Source organism: Drosophila obscura, unplaced genomic scaffold (assembly GCF_018151105.1).
Source record: "Drosophila obscura isolate BZ-5 IFL unplaced genomic scaffold, ASM1815110v1 contig_4, whole genome shotgun sequence".
Taxonomy (NCBI): Eukaryota; Metazoa; Arthropoda; class Insecta; order Diptera; family Drosophilidae; genus Drosophila; species Drosophila obscura.
The window spans coordinates 11,769,557-11,791,127 of NW_024542828.1; the positions used below are offsets into that span (position 1 = coordinate 11,769,557).

The window sequence follows — 21,571 nt, forward strand, 5'->3', positions numbered from 1 at the left end:
AGCAAATACACAATAATTTATTTGTTTTCCAGGACTGGTTGAATCAGCTGGTAGAAAATACCAACTTTCCAAATCGGTATTTTTGTTTTCGATACTTCTTAATCGCTTGCGATGCTCATCACTAGTAAATGGCCGCCAATACCCCCGCTTTTCGGTGTTTATTTCTTCAAGCTGCTGTATATCGAAACCAACAGAAACCATCCTAGTAGAAGCAAGGGCCACCATTGTAATCCGCCCAAGTAATCGGCGGAGCAGTTCGAGTGGTAAGTGGAATTCTCAAAATCATTAAACGACGTACCACTTATCCATTCTTGTTTTCGGTTGAAATCATGCACTGCATAATTCAGAACCGTAAAGTGTGCGTAGCCACCTTGCAATCGGTCAGGCCGGTCACGACCCTTGCAGTGTGCGACAAGTTCCTCGGTGAAGCGGAATCTATATGGCACGCAGCCCAAGTACTTGAGTTTCTCAATTATATTGTTGTTTTCATCAAGGAATCCTTTTGCCGACAGGATAACAGTCTCGGCATTGTCCAGTTTACTTTTTCCCATGGTTATGAGATATTTGTCCGGTGGCATGTAATGAATAACATATGGATCGTCTGGTTCGACTAAACGATTGCCATATTTTAATTTAATATCATACGAGTATCTTCCCTGGCATTGCCTGGTCCAAGTTCGTCCCAAAACGTCATTGCATCGAGTACTGAGCGACTTCATTCGTTTTTTCCTCACGTTCTCTCAATGGAAAATTTAAAATTAAGTGATATTGACTATTTTATTTTCTGACTGTATGTGCTTGGGTGGTTGATTTGGTTTGGTTATTTGAACAAAAAGTAACGCCAGAGGTACATTGAAAGAAAATTTTTAGGCACTTCCTTTCGAAAATACACACAAAAGCGACTACTTCCTCTTCATTTCAACTTAAATGTAAATCACGATATTCTTCTAATTTTATGAACTAGCAAGCTTTAAATATATAATAACTTTTGTTGACTGCACTTATTATAGATTTTAACTGATCTTTAAAAACGTATTCAATATTCTATTTTTAGAACTCTTTCATAGTTTTCAAGTTTGATGATTGCCATTTTCTGTGGTATTTGTGTCCTTCGATGCAGATGTCTCATGTGTGAGAATCACCGAGGGGTTTATTTCCATGTGCTTTATGTGATCCATTTCAATGTCGGAACAATTTTCAGAATTCGATAAAGCCGAGTCCATCGACGTAACTGTCATATCCACAGTCTTGTCACTGGCATTCGAAGATAGCAATGCTATCTTCTCCACTGCTGTCTTGGTCTCAGTTTCGGTATCTTCGTCCCGTGTGGCAACCACAAAACTATTGCTATTGATGTCTTCAATGGCCTTTCGTAGCTTCAAAATACAAGAAAATACAAGTATTAAATTAAATACGTAGCAATATGCAAAGCCCCTATACCTCTTTAAGTCCAACAACACCAACAAGTCTCCCGATTTTTGTTACGTATGCGTGATTAATGCCGACCATTGAGAATAATGAATGAACCTTAAGTATTGAAGTGCGTTCTACGAGTTGAAACGGTGATGGATCAATGTGCACATTTGCTTTCTGCAAATCGACGGCCTTCAACATTTCCTCGAGCTCCCATTTCTTCTGATCCTCGGGGGACATGTCAATAACGCGCTCTCTTGGCTGAAATTTAAAGCGTATTCATAAATAAATTGTATATGTCAATGGAATGGATCTTTTGTTTGGATTTAAAAATCACATACCAATTGCACGGACTTCGTCTTTTGAATGGTCTTGTTTTTATGTTTGTTGTGTATTTTGTATGGTTATTACAATGAGAAAAAACATATAAAATATAAATTTTATTTGTGTTAGTTATGAGCTAGTTCTGGAAACGTATACAAATATATTTTATAAACGCACTTAGACTTTAAGGGATAGGGAAAATTTCCACTAACCTCACCCTCTGTTTCTGGACATATCGTTTCGGTATCGGTATCTAGTGGTATATTATAGCCCATATTTTCATTTAATTTATTCGTATTTTCATCATAAAATCGAATCTTTGTTGCCTTTTTCTTGTTTTTTTTGTGATTTACTTCCTGCATATCATTCTCCGAAGAGAGCTGCATTATAAATGGCATTCTGGCATCCATATCCGCAACTTTATTTGTCTTGTGTTTAATGTTGTCCTGATCACCGAGAACTTCTTTGCAAAGATATCGAGTGGAGTTAAATGAATCCCTATTATCCTCATTTGTGACTAAAATTTCGTTGGTGTCCTTCTTAGCCGGCTTTCAGAAAAGCAGAACATTATCAAGAATTAATACATACCGTACATATGGATATGTTGACAGGGATGTATTCTGAGTGAAGAATTGTGTCTACATTACATAGATATAATAACAAGATCTTGTTATGATATGATAATGTATATGATATAGTAATTTGTTGAATCAGTGAGTAATGGTTTTTTCAATTTGTGATCATAGAATGCCACAGAAATTAGTTTGTTGTGAGCCATACCACATTTTTTGATTGTACCGGGGTATCCGTAGAGATAGGATTTACTTGCTTGCAGATATTAAATTAGGTTAGAAATGAATAGCTCACAGATACATACAAATGCTACTGGAATGTTCTAGTAAGTGTTAGTGACGCTACTTACCAGCATAATTTGATCTGTTACGAAATTCCAATTATTTTGTGCTTGCTTGTAAGAAAAGCTCATTCTTTTATGAAATGTTCAGAGCCCAAAACCCCAAGTAAGTTTTGTAGGTGTAAAAGCACACTCACCAGCTGAACCTTTTTCGAAACACCCGGTGTGCTGGGCGTAGCAGTACGTTGCTGTACTTCGACCTCATTGTTGCTAGCAGCCGGGGAGAGAGAGCCCGTTTCGGCATTGGGCTGGACGTCCTGGAGAGTTGTCGACTTCTTGAAGATGGCCTCGAAGGCAGAGCGGATGCGGAACTCAGAGTTCCCAGTTATCGTGGTGTATGGCGTGATACTCGGACTTTGGTGCAGGGGAGCAGGGGCATAGGTCTTCAGATTAAAGGAGTTGGTCTTCTTTAGGATAGATTTCCTGGGAGTGAGCGAACTGTGCATGGTTTCGGCACGTTTCTTGGGCGGAAGCATTTCATCGTTGGCAATCTGTCGTAAACTTAGGATATCCGGGGCTGGAAGAACTTCAAATCGCGAGGGACGGCGCATTCGAAGCTCGACACCTTGTTGTATCTTCTCCTCCTCCAGGGCCCGCTCCTCGGCCTCCTTTTGCCATTTTTGTGCCACTTCCATGCGTTTCTCTCTGCCGATATGCTTCTCAATCATTTTGATTAGCTCGTAGCGTTGCACGGACCCCAGTAGGATCATATTGTCAGGACTGTCCACCAATGGCAGGGACCTCAGTGTTTTGTTTGCCTTGAGGACTTCTTTGAGCTTCTGGTAGGAGATGCCGTGCCAGATATATTTCACGTCCCGCACCATAAAGTCTTCTACAAATATGCTGTACATGCCGGAGCTCGAGGGCAGAAGATCAGGTAGGTACGGCAACTTCTTAATCAATATAATACTGTCGTATATGGAGGGTTGAAGCAGTGCTGCCACTGCGTTAGCCACCAGTACGGCGATCATAACAGGCACCACATGCGTGATCTGTCCAGTCATCTCGAATATAATCACTGCTACGGATACCGTATGGGTCACGGACCCAGAGAAGGCAGCGGCCCCCACAACGGCATATCCGCCGGGCATAATAGGGGACAGACGTCCGCCATAGCGTACTCCATGTGGAAATGTCACTGCCATAAACTCTCCCACCAGTCGACCAAAGCCAGCTCCGATCTTGAAAACAGGAATAAACATGCCCGATGGAACCGGTATAGTGGAGGCAACAATCGAGAAGATAAACTGCAAGAGCATTTAAAGTTTAATAACGCAAATTTTTTTTTTTGTTTGGAGCACCTACCGTGAAAAGAGTATAAATGACGAGATTGCCGAACACACTGGTGTAGCTGGTCATCCAGTGGGTTACAACTGCCGCCTGTTCCACAGTCAGATCATCGCGGGACCAAGTGAAATTGCTAAACAGTTGAGTGACCTGCTCATGGGTACTGAGCTCTCCAGCCAGAAACTGGCCAGTGCCCAGTGGAAACGATATGCTGGAGACTAGCAATGCCAGGAATCCAGGATACAGGAACCGACTAACAGGAAGTACATGCATTAAAAAATTGATTTTTAATACATTTTTTTTTTGTATCTACTTTTTTTGTAGGAACTTGTTCATGCGCTTATTTGAGCGCATAAAGAGGACATAGCGTCGATGGACCCAGACGTAGGATGCCCCACCCAAGCCACATACAAGTCTGTGGAAGAATCAGCAATATTTATTGATTACAATTAAAATTAATAATAATCAATAATTATAATAATCGGGGTGGTACATATGCGATTTTATGTTACTTACCCAATCAAGGCAAAGACAAATAACTCCTGGGGGTCAAAGGGAAATTCGGTGGTGAAGTTAGTCAAGAACAGTGCTCGCACAGTGTCGGCATTCTGGAACCACACCGCCAGCAGGCGAAAGACTGTGGCGCCACACACTGCAGCAAAGAAGCCACGCCAATAATTACGCACTGCAAAGTACGTCGTGGTAACCTCAATACTAAAAAGGACACCTAAGGGGGACGATTTTATTAGTTAGTACTTTACACAGAAATAGAAGGAATGGCATCTTATTTTTGTACTCACCGCCAACGGGTGCGGCAAAGCATGCACCCACACCAACGGCACAGGCAGCCGCAAGCATTTCGGAATTTCTCGACTCATTCTCATATATGCCTTGGAATGATGTGACAAGTTTACTTAATAATTGTGCTACAATACTTGCTATATGTACGAAAGGGCCCTGGGGATAGAGATACGGAAATAGGGAAACGAAAGAAACGATTTGTAGATTTTCCAATCATTTGCATGTAGTTTGACATCAATTTTTATACTTACTTCCTTTCCTAATGGCATACCGCTGCCCAGAGTTGCCGTTAAACCAATAACCTTGGCCACTAATGTCTTAAATGTGAGATACTCTTTCAATTGAACGCCACGCAGTATGGTCTTCATTTCAGGTATACCGGAACCTATAGTTTAGATATACATATGTAGATTTGCATTGAGCATACGCGCAGTGTGGATATTGTTGGTTATTTAGTAGTTAGTATGATAGTTATTGTAGTATTATGGTTAGTTCGAGTATTTAACATATAGACAATGGATTAGAAATTGGACTGGTGGCAAGTGTGCTTGGTGCGGGCAGCTGCCAGAGTGCAGTGGTACTACTCGTACTCCTATGAGTACTCTCTTTATAATCAAATCAATCAATTCTCATATCATATCTACATAAATTAGTTCAACGAAAACAACAACAAAATAACCCTATCATTCTCGGTCATGTTTTGAATTCTTGGGCATTCTCTGTCTCTGGTGGCCGAGGAATAAATCTCGGATCAATGAGAGCAGTTGCCCACATTTCCCAGTTAGAAAAGTAGAAGAATTATAATCGTTTAACAAAACCATAGAAGTAAAGTAAGTAAGCTAAAAATTCATGCAATTTTGGAAAACCCTCTTCATAAGTTTCGTATAATCAATGATTGCTACTCTACCAATGAGAACAACATACTTATACATACACTATCCAAATATTTATCCTATAATAATAATAACAGTTGAGGTTCGGTTCGACACTTACCTATACTTTGCGGTGCGATGAGATGCACAAAGCCGGCAGAAAATAATATTAAGCAGACCGGCAGTGAAACCCAAGATATATATTGAACGAATGGATGTGTCGTCAGATCGCGATAGAGCCAGATACGAGCTGCAGAAATCAGAAAAAAAATGAAGAAAGGTTAGCATTTACTTTCTATTTGGGAATTTCACTCAATTACCGTTTGTACATATAGATATGCCTTTGTCCATGATAAATGATAGCAGGGCCATGATAATACCTAATAGCGCTAAAAAGACCCAGTCTTCGCCAAGCCGTGCCACCGTATGCCTCCAGATCCATGATGATATATGCTTTGCTCTGGTCGATTGTGTCCCTAACAGCTCCTGTAAACATATCCCAGCACTGCTGCTTTATAAACTGATACGTGCCAAGAATACTCTAGCAAATGAGCTACTTTTCATTTCTTATCACCGTTTGCAAGCATTACTTATTATAATTTGATATGTGTGCGTACCTTCAATTTTGATTTTACTCATATAGTTTGCATTTTAAAAAAATCACAAGTTAATTGTTTCGAATGTTTTTCTAATGTTTTAACGTTTTTATTTAATTTTACCTTATTCCTCTGTTTGTCTTCCTGCTTTCGTCGCTTTTCGAGTAATTTGAGTTTTCTGGCTTCATCCTTTGCAAATTCTCCTAGATCTTTGGTATAGCGACCATACATCTGTGAACAAAATATAGTTTTTGTTAGTTTCATTGATAACAGTTGATAACAGTTGATAAAAACAAAAGATATTCAAATATTGCTCTTCTTTCCTGGGTTTACATACATCGACCTCCATGATAAAAACAGCTATATTCACATACAAAGAGAACATTGCTACAATAAATGGATGGTATTCAGTGCAAGGTGAAGACAACTGCCAATTGTTTTGAGGTCAAGTGCCAGACGAAAGACAAAGGCCATCGGCCATCGGTGGGTAGGTAGGATAGGAGGTGTGACCACCACTTACATAGTAGAATGCTTCAATTTCGATATCGATCTGATTTTTGTCATCATTAGATACATCGATGCTGGCCCTGCGATGCTTTTCCTTCTGCTTGGCAATCGCCTCATCCCAGCGTAGGCGGACGGGCGTTGAGGGCAATTTGTGAGTGCGTTGCTCCTCCCGCAAGTAATCCTCGCGATTAATCAGAAGTTCCGGCTCGAAGGTATATTCTCGAATGTACTCATCCTGGTGCGCGTGGCTATTGTTAAACATCAAGCAAGAGATTTACGCGAACAATGTCCGTACCGTACATCAAGAGTACTTAAAATTTGCAGTCAAAATATATCTGTATCTATTTTCTGTTGGCCTTTGACACTGCGACGGCGGTTGTTGGCCAAATTTTTGTGTCGCATTTTGTTGGCAATTATTTTTAGTTTTCACGCTGTTTCTTTTACTATTTAATGTTTTTTATTCTCTGCCAGGCGTACTATTGCCCCCGCTCTTGAGAAATAGCTCCACCTCGTCAGCACAGAACAGAAATTTTTGAAAATTCGTTTCAATTTATTGGGGACATTTTATACGGGGGTCGGTATTCCACACAGATATCATTCGAGAATTCAAGTAAATTGGGAGTATTTTCTATGATTTTGAATTATTTCTAAGATATCCATTTTATTGTATATATATTGATTTTATAATTAAATCCATGTACCACGACACAGCGCTCGTGTTCGCGTAAGCTTTATTTTGAAACTGAACTGACGAGCTTTTTTCCCCAGTTTGTGCTCTGTGGAAAATTATTGAAATTTCTTTTAGCTAGATCTACGCGTACACGCTGTGGCAATGGCAGGGCAGCCCGCTACATACTGTGCCAATATTTCAAAATTAACAAAAATAAATACAATAAAGTTTTATGAAATATTGCCTTAAAAAACTGACTCTAAAGGAGGAATGTTGAGTTGTTTAAGTTCTTGGCAATAAAAGTCAATTAGTTTATGGATTCACGAAAGGGCTATCATATCGTATGGGATTTGAATGGGAAAGTAATTAGTGGATCATGAATTTCAGATGTTTTCTTTGATTTGAAGGCTCTTAAAAAATTTCTCACTTGCTTTAATTTCCCGATGTGGTCTGGTCACCCTTTTTTTTCCCGTCACATCACCCTACTATCCTTAGCAATGAAATATTTATTTTTTCTTTAAATATAATGAACACTTTTCAGTATAATCGGATTAAAAATAGCTGATGTCTTTTGCTTGTTTTTGTCATTCGTAAACTTATTCTGCATTTGCTTTTACAGAAGAGAAGTGCAGGGGCCCAGGTACGAGAGCACGAATAGAAACAAGCCTAACGAAAACATCATGCGACAAGAGCAGCGTCAAAATGCTTTAAAATAAAATGTAAATTCATTCAGAATTCTATTTCTATGTTGAAATATTCTTTGCTAGATGTACAACAATACAATACAAAGTGAACGACCAGAGTGGATCTAAGGTCAAATTAAAGTGCTCTTATAACAATGAATTATTAACCATCTACTCAGCTTTTACAAATTAAAGCACTTAGACAGAGCGTTGTTCCAGCATTAATAGTGGTCAAAAGCTAGATGTTCAATGATCCAAATGACAGGCGCGATTCAATTTTATTCATTCTGGATCTAATATTCTCATATAAACGTGTTTCTGCATCTAGTAGATATGATCCTTCTTTATTTATCTACGGATTTCCGCTATCTTCAAAATTGTTAGTAACACAGAATTTGGCGATACCGGTATCGTAGCAGATATGTAAATATGTATATGAAATATACATCTTACGTGACGGTGCACGTAAGCAATGATTATTAGATTGTTAGACATAAAAGACGAAAAAATACGAAAGTGGAAAGATTTTTTCCGTTAAAATGCGTTTACAGTCATGAACCAGACTTATTGGCATAATAATCGCGACTATTCGAAGACCCATAAACGATTATATAGATATAAATATGTAGATAGAAGGTTAATATGTATAGTGATAAGAATGCAATTACTTCCTAGCTTCATTAAGTACCAGCTTATCTACAAGGGAATGGCAAAAAAGAACTGCTTACAAGTGTGTCGATGTATCCAACGGGATCATCGTCGTCTGATGAATCCGAATCCCGAGTATGCTCCGCTGACGGTGGACATGGATAAAATGCCTGCGACTTGATCTTCGGATGACGCTGTACATGACGCAGTTCCTCTTCCATCGACATAGTACTGGTACGCCGTTTCCGTAACTGGCAAATGAACTTCTCGAAATCCGCCCATTCCGAGTCGACCAGCTCGACATTCTCTTCGCCAAACTCTTCATCGTGAATAATTCTTTCGACTTTTTGTTGATTACTGCGATCGCGATTACGATCGCGTTGTCGATCGCCAAAATAAACCATTCTTATTGTATCAGTGGAAGCATTTAGTTTCGCCTTTTAACACAAGCTCTACTCGTTCAATTGCGATCAATCAAAGATCACATCAATTATATTTTGAAACATAGTAACTAATTGTTGGTCATAACACAATTTCTGAATGCAAAATGCGATATTCTACTCTCGTTAGCGTGTGTGAACCGAACAAGGTTTGTAGTCGAACTGAATAGTGTCATGAAGATAGACCGATTTGGTCTCGCTTAAACTCAAGATTCCATTAAATTTAGTATACAAACACCAAGCCAATGCACTCATATATATGCTCGTAAGGCTACAGTTTTCCTACAGTCTCAAGTTTTGTGTGGATGTATTTAGCGGCTCTCGAGCGGTCAAAGTTTGCGTGTAAATATCAATAGAATTTCATAAATTTAATAATCTGTGGTCTGTACTCTGGTCAACAGCACAAGTGAACATGCTCAGCGGTGCACAGTGGGCCAATTTCTAACTTACGTAGTTCTTATCTGGTAAGTATGTATCTACGAAGTGTTTCCGTCTCGTTTTGTCTTTCGTTTGGCTTATATTGTCCCACTGTCTCTGATGTCTGATCACTTAAGCTGCACAAATTGCGATTACTTGCTTTAATAGCCTCAATGTGCCGCGGACTGCGGACTAGGCATTGGATCACATGTATCTGCTGTATCTTTGTATATTTTGTTGGATTTTTGCTGAAAATTTAAGTATATCTTTTGGCTAGTTCGTCTGCCCGGGCGCTGGACCCCAGCGCCTAGCGTTTTACCAGGTGTGGATTTAATTTATCCACATAAAGGCAGTCCGAAATACTCGTATCGAATGACAATGAATAATTCGTTGTGTTCTTTGCGAAAAGCTATTGCCACTCTCTTTCATTTATATCATTGATTTAAGGGAGAATACGAGTACATACATTTAAGAGAGCCAATGCTTTATCGCGTTAGATTTACTCGCTGTTAGATATTAACGCTAGCACTGCTTGATGTTTCTCTTAAGTTAAACGGTTGTTGAGCACGCTATACCTGATTAATTATGATATTACAGATAATTTTATATTGGTAGCCCCGAAGTGGATTGTTTAGAAATCCAACCCCCCCTGCTGGTGGTGCTCAATTTGAAGTAGTGGCGCACCACCTCCCTAGCCCCGATCATAATCAACTTTGGTCTCACCTTCTACCGGAGAAATGTACTCACATTGCTAATTGATTGTTTGAAATTATTAATCGGACTATGAAGCTTTATAAGTAACTAAACTGTCTCATCAATCAAATAGAAACAAAGTAATGTGCATATCTACACATTCGATTCCGAATCCATATCTACAATAAAAATTTAGTGGCTGGAACCATTGAACCTAAATGCTAAATGCTTTCAATACACAGTTCAGGAAAGAGACAATAATTGCACGGACAAAACTCATTTAGCTTTATGAAAGGTAAATGGTTTTCATTTATTAAATTCACATGACAAACAAATATTTAACTTTGAATTTGGTACATAATGTAGGACATACATAATGTATGACAATAAATAACCCCTAATTTTAGTATCGAACACTGTGCTTTGATGATTATCTGTGGGATCTCTGTGCCCAGTATATCGCAGATATGTTAATTTACTTACTGTTCTGTCGGCAAAATGTGTAAACTAAACCACTCGTATGTTGAAAATTAGCAACGGTGCGGCAAAACCAAAGTGATCTTGGCTAAAAGTATATGGCGACTAGAGTCTCCAGCATCGCTGGCGGGTCTATAATAGAGAGACACCTTTAAGGCCACTAGAATCCACACGATAAGGTTCAAAATAGTAGCGATACCACCTCCCGCGTAGAATGTAGAAACAATAAAGGATAAATTAACAACAAAAGCAACCGAAATTAATTAAAAATTGAACGAAATCTTTGGGTAAATAGAATTTGCCAACAGATTAAATCGTAGCTCGTGGATGGTAAATACTATGAAAACAAGTTTTATCTGAAATTCTTTATGGCCCCTTTGGAATTATAATTCAAATATCGCCTCAGTCTCCTTTATCTGGAACAAAAACAATTTTCATGCGCACCCAAACGTCTGAAGCGAAAGCTAAAGAAGCATCGTTGGGTCGGGTATTGTTTAATCGATTGAGTACGACGTTATTATGATTGATAGAAAGATTGAATGACGTTGATAAGAATATTTGACCATTGTGATTAATCGATTAATAGGACTTTAATAAAGTCGTTAGCTCCAATAAATTACTGCAAATATCAGTGATCTAATAAGCAAACCTTTTTTTAGTAGTTGAAATTATCCTATGGAATATGAGATACATTCATACCTCGAGCAACAAATTACTGAACGCATGACAAAAACAAAAAATTAAATGAAAAATAAACAAATGGTCACATGTTTAGCACATGAGACGAACCAAAGAAAACAGGAAACCGAAGGGTAAAATACCCTAGTAACATACCCGTTATGCTTTTTCTCTTATTGCAATACTGAGCCGGATACTGAATTGACTCTAATTAGATTTTGCAATACAACAACATTAATAAGCATTTGCTTTTATAAAAGCACATTAGCTGGGTGCCTAAACAGAAAGAGCTTAATTTTTTCAGCGTTTATGTACTATTGTTGTGTGTTGATGAGAACAGCTAGAACTACACTTGGAACCACCCTCGAGAGATGTAGGCATGTATGTAGATAAAAATCATTATACAAAATTGCATTATCAACATGAACATTCCAAGAGTTTGGTATAACTAAAAGTTGGAAGATTTATTTGCTGTTGTCATATAAATTCAAATATCAATGTAGGTCTGAAATAGACACACGACGTTAGATGCGTACATATATTTATATTATCGTATGTATTTACGGCTCTTTGAATAATAATCGAATATTTATCTTTAGGGGAATTACTTGTCCTCGTTTTGTTATTACCTAGCTGTGTAGATATGCACATTACTTTGTTTCTATTTGCTTGATGAGACAGTTTACTTACTTATAAAGCTTCATAGTCCGATTAATAATTTCAAACAATCAATTAGCAATGTTAGTACTTATTTTCGTAAGATCATTTGGTGTATAAATTATGCAACTGACAATAGACAAGATATAGATTATCATTCCTATTCTGCTAAGCATATTTTTATCTCTAAAGACCACTTAGGAATGGAAAATAGTTAACCAGACCAGATGCATACACAACAAATTAGAAACCAAATAAATATATACGATTTGGATCTTTACTACTAAACGGGCGAAGTATTTCAAGTAAATAATATGGTCGAAACGTGACGTATCATTGAATTGATTCACTGTATTCCAGCTATAGCTATTCAACGACGAAAACCAAAGAAAAGTTAATCTCAGCCTAGCCGCAAATGAATTCGAAACGCGAACACATGTAAATGACGTCTAATTGACGTATATTGAATCGGTATAGTCTTGATCAAGCCATGTGAAATGATAGTCAAAAGAAAATTGCATATTTAAGCTTGAAAATCCAAAAGTGATGATGTGTACGTTTGATAACAAGACACCTTAACATAAATATTCCTAACTTTCTTTTTAGTTTACTTACCAGTGTGTGAGTATAGCCAAGACCCTCTTCCATAATTCCTTCGACCATGGGGCTGCTCTGTTCACCACGATGATGATGACCCATATTTAAACACAACGAGGACGCATTGGAATGTGTACGCACAGGGTGGTGTATCCGGGCTGTTGCGGATGGTGCGATTAGCAGTGATTCGCTTTCGTTTTTGTTTATTTTTTCCATTGATTATGTTACGTAGCAATTTGTATGCACGAAAAGCTTTTAAATTTTGAATTGGTTCAGATTCGCCGCTTAGTAATACCCATAGTGATGGAGTTTTCGTCACATGTATTTAATTGAAAAAAGCAAATTTTTTTTGATCTTTTCTACATTAAGTTCAATTAGCACAATGTACAATGCACTTGTGTTGCACCACACGATGATGAAGTCACAAGATCGACTTCCTTTCAAAATCCAAGGGCTCGAGCTCGGCGACCAGTAGGTGGGTAGGAGAAAACTGATGTAGCTCTGATCCGAGCTCTGTTGCGTAGTTTATTCACGAATCTTATGCTGTTAACGACTGCGACGACGACGACGTCTCCGTTGGCTGTGAAACTTCTACTGATACCGCTACCGGCTACTGTTCCCGCTCTCTTCTGTTATCTGGAGAAATCACTTTTTACTCTTGTCTACCCTTTGGGCCGTATCCGACTGGCGATAAGGGAGTTTTTAAGAAGTTTTTTGTATAGCCAATACCCATGTGTACAATTCAAGTGGCGCACTTAACTGTGTGAAGGCTTAATTAACAGCAGCAATAACGATCACAACAATGGCACATCGGAATATGATGTGTGTGTTACAGGGTAATTATATTCTTATCAAAATACATATATATGTGGGACCGTGTAATATCAGTTGCAATGCCACCAAGAACCTGATCTGGAATGAGTACGAAATGTAAAAGTAGTATAAAAACATGGTTTATGTTTGTTTTGATTTGCAACAATAAAGAAAATAGCTTCCGACTTAACGATTAGACGCCACTATATACGTGTGATAAGGCTGTAATCATTGGATCGAGGCTGACTAAGACACAGTGCAGTGAAAACAAGAGGCGGAGTAATTTATGATTTTATTTTTATTTATAAATTCCCATTTTATTATTGAGCAACTTTTGACTCAACTTTAAAGATTTATTACAATTTGTTAATCTCTTGTCAGTATTATGATGGGGATTGTGAAAATTTACGGGGTTTGCGAATTCCGAGGCAAAATATTGTAGTATAGATCGATGTTTTGTTCGATCTTTAGGCTTAAATATTTAAACTTGTTTGAATGAATACGATTTAAATGCTAGGAATATTTTATTTTATTTAAATAATTTCTGTTTATTTTTATGGATCTGCTAAACATTGATACTGCTAATAACCATTTTAAACGACTGTCAGTTTATTTGATAGCTGTGTGACTTTTTCATTTGATTTATTTTTCTGGTTATCTAAGTAATACGATCTTTCCTGATAAATATTCCTATAAAATGGATCTTAAAACCACAAGCAATTGAATCTTATAACTTTTATACATTCTTGTATAACTTTTGGTACGGTTTCTGAGTCATGCCATTACGAAATGAATCTTTCAAGCCACTCGAGAAAAGTATTAATAATGTACATGCATATACGATTATGTATGTATGTACATATTTGCTCTCGTAGATAAGAAAGCGTTATAATGTGAAAGACAAATCTTTTGAAGGGGAACGATATGACAAGTGAATTGCTTGCTTAAGTTTGAACTCATTTTTTAATGGGAATTTAAGCCAACTTCTTGAAAATTAAGAAATTAAGGCTAACTAAAGTATTATGTTTAAAGAGCCGAATAGCATTTCTTCATTTTTTATTTCCTTATATGCAGTGTTTACTGCACCTCTCTGTTAAATATATGCTATAAAAAGCTCAAGGGTTGCCAAAAAATATATGAAAATATGTAGTACTTTTTGCTGACACAACAATTTAATATTTCATGGATTTATCGCTCATTTCTCGTATATCTTTACTGTAATAACACTACCATACATACAATATTTTACAAAATCAATTAAAATGGCACAAAGATGCAAAAACAAATAAAAAACGTCATGAATACGAATGCAAATGAGAATAATGAGTACACAGATACCTCCTCCGTTTCTCTCCACAACAGCTCCTACCACAAGCGTCACCTGTTTTGGATTCCACCTGCTCACACTTGTAGCGCGTGTTTTACTTTTGCTGTGATCGTCTGGTTCACTCCGATCCACATATGATTGCCATATGATTCGCGCAGCCGATTTTAGATTGAGTCACTTTCGGATTGACACGGCACCGATGATGGATGTACCAGTTTCCATCGGTTTTAGATTTAGATTTCACAGAATTTTAGCACGGCGTGACAATTTGTAAGCAAACAAATAAGTATCTCTCTAATGTATTATTAGAGAGCAGCTCCGATGTCAACGCGACCCCGTCGCGCTCTGGCATTGACTGGCGCCGTCCGTCGCGTTGCTGCTGTGCTGCCTATTCTCGTTGGGGCTAGGTGTTTGAAGCTCGCTTATCGTTTACCTCGGGTAACTCCCTCGTTTTGTTCAGAATAATGACGGCAATAATTACAATTTTCTAATGTTCGTTGCGAATTTCCATTTCGAATTCATACGTAACAAATCTTACGGTTCAATTCTGAGGCGGATTTATATTCCGTTCGACACGGGAGCTCGAATAATCACGACTCCAAAATGCTTATCTCAATTTGGGTGGTCTTTATAGCCTGAAATAAAAATCTGTGTCGGTATAATCAGCGAAAAGGGGGACTACTCGTATTGTGAGTGAGTCTGCTTTACGTTTGAGTAGTGGAAGTTTTAATGGGATGTATAGATGTAAAAAATCTACATACATATAAGTAAATATTGACTCTGCCACACATGTATCTCCCTCTTATATTAACCCCATAGTAACACCTTCACGCTTGTTGCCTAAAATTTAACTGTGATCGCAATAAACAAATCAACAAACATGTTTTAATCATTATCGCATAGAAAAGACGAGGCTGAAACTACAGGATTGCACAGAAACTGCCTTCGGGCTTACATATTCTTAAGATTTGTACATCGTGTCAAAAGTAATATGGACAAAGGGACTTGCCTGCGAAATCGTATTATGCAATCGCACTCTTCAAAAAATTGAAACATCCCATTATCTAAGCCGTAGATACAACATACTTACACATGGTACACTATGTGTATACTTTGAACAGCACAACATCACGCTCAAGGCAAACACTATCTATTCTACGTAGCTATTCTTAGCAACCATTTTATTGGTTTAATTATAAACATGATCATTAGATCAAAAAAAAAAAAGGTAGAATTTATTGACAAGTGGTTATCTATCAAAGATACTATGTTCAAATTTGTCTTAAAAGTAAGTGAAACGTGAGACCTATTAGCTTATAATAGGAAGATTACTCTTGTCTATATTTTCATGTAAAAAGGTCGCTCTTGATTTATGTAACCGTGAAAAGTAGGGGAGATGGCACTTGAGCTCAGCTGTTTGTGTCTCGCCTTGGATGGGACTGGAGTGGCTTGGGAGTATATGGAAGAAACTAAATTTGACTGAGAATGGAAATGTGTATATTTTCTTCGTTGTTCCGCTTTTGTGTAAAAACCAAAGTTTATTCACCCAAAACATAAGAATACAGTTGAAGCTTAAGATATTTTAATTGAAATTTATTTCTTAAATACAATGTTTTTTGTTTTCTATTATTTAAACGCCTTGGCTATAGGTATGGAAAGGTTTTTCTTAATGCACTACCAAAATGTGTCGCTGTGTAAAATATATTTGATAGTGTATTATACGGATACAAAGGTGCCTTAGCAATTTATGGTTGCGGCTTGTTCATAAATTTATTAAATACTTGCGCTTACATTATAATTAATGTAATCAAGCCCCCAGATGGAAGAGCCTCAGATGCGACGAGAGAAATTTCCGTTGCCACCACCTCCATTGTTGCCAGCGCCACCTCCACCTCCGCCGCCTACATTGCCACCACCGCCATTTCCATTGGCCCCGCCTCGTGTCTTTCCGTCGTAAAAGAGCTCAATATAGCGCGAACCCATTTGTTCGCGGTGCCGTTTCATGGCGATCTGAGAATCTTCGTACGTGTCAAAATAGGCATCAGCAGTACCGCTGTGCAGTCCCTTCTTGTTGTAGTTTATGCGGACATTAGCAGGCCGAATAGGTTCGAAGAACTGGAAGAAAAACGAAATTTATTAAATAAAATTGATTGGAAAATGCAAAAAAAATAGTATGCAAACCTTGAAGACATCATTTTCAAATGAAGTGTACGGGAGTCCTCGCATATGGATTGTATAATACTCCACATCGCTTCCACGGCCACCGCCGATAGGCCCGAAGTTGCCTCCTCCGCTAAGGGAAGAGCCAAAGTTGCTGCCGTTATTGAAGCCTCCGGCATTGTTAGCTCCGCCAAAGTTGGCGCCCCCGTTTCCGCCGTTGTTGTTGGCTCCAAAGTTTCCAAATCCAGAATTACCAAAGTTTCCGCCGTTATTGTTGTTACGGCCGCCACCGATTGGGCCAAAGTTGCCGCCGCCTGCTGTAGAGTTAAAGCTACTGCCACCATTATTGAAGCCGCCTCCGTTGTTTCCACCAAAATTGGATCCTCCATTGTTGTTGTTACCAAAGTTACTGCCGCCCACTGGAGATCCGAAGTTACTTCCACTATTGAAGCCTCCTCCGCTGTTGTTACCGCCAAAATTACCACCTCCATTGTTGCCTCCAAAGTTCCCAAAGTTACCGCCTCCGTTGTTGCCACCTCCACCGTTACCACCTAGGGTTCCACCAAAATTTGAATTTCCGCTGTTTCCACCAAAGTTTCCAAAATTGCTGGGACCTGAATTTGGTCCAAAATTTCCACCATTACCGCTACCATTTCCACCGCCGGGGTTGTTGCCAAAGTTTCCAGAATTCATCAAACTGGGCAGATTGTTGAAGCCAAGCATGTTGTTGGCACCAGCACCAAAATTTCCATTGTTACCCCAGTCTGTGGTTATAGAAAAATATATAAATAAGCTATTTATGGCTAACGAGTGAGAACTGACCATTTCGTCCTCCTCCGAAATCGTTTCCTCCACGATTAGCACCGCGATCACGTATATCATAGGGGCCCGGGCGTCCGCCAGAGCTTCCACCGCTGCCTGTGGCACGCTTCATCTCAGCAATTGAGCTGCGGAAGATCTCAATGTATCTACATAATCGAGAATCGAGAAGAGAACATAGGAACATTAGAATGAGCCCCAATAAATATGTGGTTATGCTAGGGTCGGTGGCATTTTGTTTTGTTAAGGGTTTACTATCCAATTAACAAAATCGTAATGTGAAAGTAAAATGTTTAACTCAAATTACAAAAAAAGCGTTTTGAGAAAAGTATTTTTCAGTTTAAAATTATCAAAAGCACTCGATTCGTGTGATTTTATTATTGCGCTTGAACAAGAATGAAAAGCCCAACCAGACCCATAGCTTGCGCAACGCACATAGAAAATAGTTGCTACTGAAATAGAGATTATTTATGATAGATACATTTGCGTATGGTATGAATATTCCATGAAAAAAATATGTTTTTATTTGTTCTTTTGTATATTCGACTAAGTATTTAAGATATTTTACCATTGGAATGCTTTCATAGCATCTGTTTGTTGTTGAAGATATGATGTATAAGAACCCACCTGTGCCCAATTTTTTCCCGATTTCGGCCCAAGGCTTGCTCAGTGTCATCCTGGCTTTCGAACTGAACAAAAGCTTCCCCAGTTGCTCGACCCCTTCTGTCCATAACAAAAAGTATGCCCTCCCGATCCGTTTTGATTTCCAACCCTGCCCATGACGATAACCAACAAAGATTTATACAAATATATAGATTTTTTATATACATAATGATGCAAGGTTAAACTAAGATACAAAATAAGAGAGAAACAGAGGTTGATAAATGTTAATTTCATTCCTAGTTCAAGTTCTTGGAGTTTAGCAGGTTTGAAATCGACAACCGTTTCATTAAAACCGTTTAGTGTGGGAATGCTGCAATCGAGATTCCGCAACCACAATATTTCGAGAACCTAGTTCCAGAAGTATATACATACATATTTATGTATATCATTCATTCATAGTAAAACTAACAGACTATGAAAATTTGCAAATCTAATTTTCAATGTTTCAACGGACACACGGACATGGATCACATACACTTGGTCGTCGACTTTAAACAAGAATTATTGTTTATTTTATTAGGTGGGAAATGCTTTTCCGGTCTAAGTCCAATACATCAATTGTTTTGTGAGCTCTAAATAGATGTAAGCACAATCAAATTGGCTTAAAGATTTAAAATTTTTCGGAAAGTAAATGTATGTGTAATTGGCATGATAAGTGTATTTGATACTATTAATACGTTTAAATAAAAAAGGAATGTCGAATCGCCCGTCGGCTTTAGCCAGAGAAATACAATAGTTTTAATGCAGTCAAACACTGTCTTTGCTTGATGAGCCTAAGAAAATGTACAGGACGGAAAAACGAGACTTACCCGTAAAGAACTCCTCGATCTGCTGTTCTGTGACGGCATAGGGCAGTCCTCGCAGCTTTACAACGAAAGCATTGCCATGGCCGCCAATCTTCCTCATGGCCTCCTTTGCTTCTTTAGGTGTAGCGGTGAAGACTAATTGAAAAGAATTTGAGATATAACAGACATGAAGATACATTCCCGATACTATACACTGGAGCTGCCAATACACAAAGCGACTGGCTTTGGTACTGTAACATCTACAAGTACAGTCACAACCATAAAAAAAAGGTGCACACAAACCCTCAATATAGCGATGTCCCATGCTGGCCTTGTTTAACTTGCGTGCCTCCTCCACGTCATCTTGGCTTGCAACTTCTACATAGGCCTCGCCCGTATTCTTTCCATCTACGCGACTTGTCACCAAATGAATGCCGTCCGAGCCATTGCTGACATTTACATTCTCCAAAAAGTCCAAGATCTCTTTGTGCGTTGCCGACCAAGGAAGACCACGGAGGCGTATAAACTTTGGGCTTTCGCCCACGTTCTCAATCTTCACGTTCAATCCATCATTGCCATTATCCTCGTACTGATCATCATCATCCTGCTGGTTGCTATCGTCATTGTAATCATCGCCGTTGTCCTGCTGACCGTAATTATACTGCACATCAGCGTTTGCCATTTTAGTCAGGTGTTTGCAAACTAAAAATAATCCAATGGAACTTTTTAATACAAAGAAAAACACAATTCAATAATGTTTAAGAAAAATGTGCATTGTTTCGCGTTTTTTTCCAGCCGGCGACTTTATTTGCTTGTGACGCTAGCTGCCTTTTTTGCACCGCGTACGCCATTTTGATTTGCAGTCACCCTCTTGCGAATGGTTTTTTTTTTTTACAATATGTACATTCACGCGTTTCCTACGCCCTACAAATGCAAATTAAAAATGCTAAATCTGTGTACCTTTTTGTGCTACACTTAAAGAATAGTTTATTCTTTACTTTACTTATTTTATTACGCTTTTTCAATATTTCAATTTTTCGAGCACGCGTCTATAGAGGTGTCAAACCAAAAAAGGCCCTATCGATAGTATCGATATTTTTCTGCTATCCGCTACTATCGACGGTTTTGAGACTATCATGATAGTATCGAGCTACAGTCGTTGCGCTTTTGATATATTTGGATTGGCTGCTATAAATACGAAGACAAAATTGTAAACAAATCGACAGGTGGCATCTAATTTTTACAATGGACAAGTTCCTAACAGGTTTCAATGGTTTTTTAATAATTATTTGAGCCCGATACTATTTCGATAGTATCGACTGTTTTTTTCAAAACATTTAACGTTGATATTCCTCGATTTTGATATTCCGTTTAATATCACTAGCGAGTTGGCCCTCTCAGCCCTAAAAAAATAATTTTATCCGATAGATACATAAATTTTCTAAAAGATTGGCAAGTTTTCAGAAGACCTTTTTATTGCATTGTTTACATAAAAAGGTTCAAACAAAAACGGCCAAAGCATAAAACGTAAATGTTGACTATGCCCTATGCTTAACCTATGTAAAAAAAACTGCGTATCCGGCAAGACGCAAAGAAGCATGACGCAGCCCCAATGTGAACGGCCTATAGATGTGACGTCAGTGTTGCTGGTCAACCAAATTTCTTCTATGCGTATGTACCTTTGTATACCTTATATCTTTTAATTGATGTTAAATGTTTTGTTTCAAGCTCCATTGAAACATTATTTATGATTTTATCCTAGATTGACATGACCTATTAATGCACATGTTTGTGTTTTATATATACATTTTTCCCGGTTCTGATACCTATTATTGGAACCTGTGAACTTCAAAATTTCGTTAATATCTTTAAAACAGAGACTGAGTAGTTTTTGCATTAATTGGAGCCTGAAATTGCAAACAATATGTCTATTCTATAATCTATAAATATTAATATATGGAAAAATAAATATTTCACTTGATTTGTTTTGTCGAGTGTGACTGGAATTTCAGAAACGTCATTTCAAAATATACCGTAATTATACCGAAGCCTCAGAACTGATCATATAATTATTGATTAATTTCTTAAAAGATTCGCTTATTTTAGGTACTCATCTGTATTTATTTATTCATAAATAGAGTTTAATCACTAACCATACAATTTTTTTTTTAATTTTGCCACCTCTTTTCGCCTGAGTCCGCTGTATATACAAGCAATACAAACAAATAACAACTTTAAAACCAAACTAGACCTATTCAGGGCCGCATCAACCCTCAACCGGGCCTGGGCAACCATCAATCTCCATTCTCCATTTTTTCACGCCAGTTCCTT

General features: G+C 38.1%; 3 protein-coding genes across 14 annotated transcripts; all 3 read right to left on the minus strand.

Annotated features, from left to right (window-relative positions):
* Nucleotides 1-2: 2 nt before the first annotated feature.
* On the minus strand, nucleotides 3-719 carry LOC111069947. Its single transcript, XM_022360201.2, has 2 exons — nucleotides 299-719; nucleotides 3-202 (listed from the first exon to the last, which is right to left on the minus strand). The coding sequence occupies exons 1-2, from the start codon at nucleotides 717-719 to the stop codon at nucleotides 159-161; spliced, it is 465 nt and encodes a 154-aa protein (XP_022215893.2). The 3' UTR covers nucleotides 3-158.
* Nucleotides 3-13,140, minus strand: LOC111069941 (chloride channel protein 2). Of its 10 annotated transcripts, none has more exons than XM_022360187.2 (16): nucleotides 12,692-13,140; nucleotides 6,330-6,437; nucleotides 5,931-6,096; nucleotides 5,732-5,860; nucleotides 4,990-5,123; nucleotides 4,738-4,894; nucleotides 4,454-4,664; nucleotides 4,251-4,352; nucleotides 3,956-4,190; nucleotides 2,788-3,897; nucleotides 2,660-2,704; nucleotides 2,518-2,565; nucleotides 1,950-2,285; nucleotides 1,755-1,784; nucleotides 1,441-1,674; nucleotides 3-1,376 (listed from the first exon to the last, which is right to left on the minus strand). In XM_022360187.2, the coding sequence occupies exons 1-16, from the start codon at nucleotides 12,887-12,889 to the stop codon at nucleotides 1,071-1,073; spliced, it is 3,549 nt and encodes a 1,182-aa protein (XP_022215879.2). In that variant the 5' UTR covers nucleotides 12,890-13,140; the 3' UTR covers nucleotides 3-1,070. The 10 variants fall into 10 exon arrangements, with proteins under 10 accessions (XP_022215879.2, XP_022215875.1, XP_022215877.1 ...); XM_022360183.2 differs by lacking the exon at nucleotides 12,692-13,140 and adding an exon at nucleotides 8,795-9,814; XM_022360185.2 differs by lacking the exon at nucleotides 12,692-13,140 and adding an exon at nucleotides 6,727-7,389.
* A 3,424-nt stretch (nucleotides 13,141-16,564) lies between these two features.
* LOC111069944 (heterogeneous nuclear ribonucleoprotein H3) lies at nucleotides 16,565-20,307 on the minus strand. 3 transcript variants are annotated; one of them, XM_022360196.2, is made up of 7 exons: nucleotides 20,201-20,307; nucleotides 19,544-19,942; nucleotides 19,265-19,396; nucleotides 18,420-18,564; nucleotides 17,796-17,941; nucleotides 16,995-17,737; nucleotides 16,565-16,928 (listed from the first exon to the last, which is right to left on the minus strand). In XM_022360196.2, exons 2-7 carry the CDS (start codon nucleotides 19,920-19,922, stop codon nucleotides 16,644-16,646), a joined length of 1,830 nt encoding a protein of 609 aa, XP_022215888.1. In that variant the 5' UTR covers nucleotides 19,923-19,942; nucleotides 20,201-20,307; the 3' UTR covers nucleotides 16,565-16,643. The 3 variants fall into 3 exon arrangements, with proteins under 3 accessions (XP_022215888.1, XP_022215889.1, XP_022215890.1); XM_022360197.2 differs by lacking the exons at nucleotides 18,420-18,564; nucleotides 19,544-19,942; nucleotides 20,201-20,307 and having other exon boundaries at nucleotides 19,265-19,288; XM_022360198.2 differs by lacking the exons at nucleotides 16,565-16,928; nucleotides 16,995-17,737; nucleotides 18,420-18,564 and having other exon boundaries at nucleotides 17,811-17,941.
* Between the last annotated feature and the right edge of the window lie 1,264 nt (nucleotides 20,308-21,571).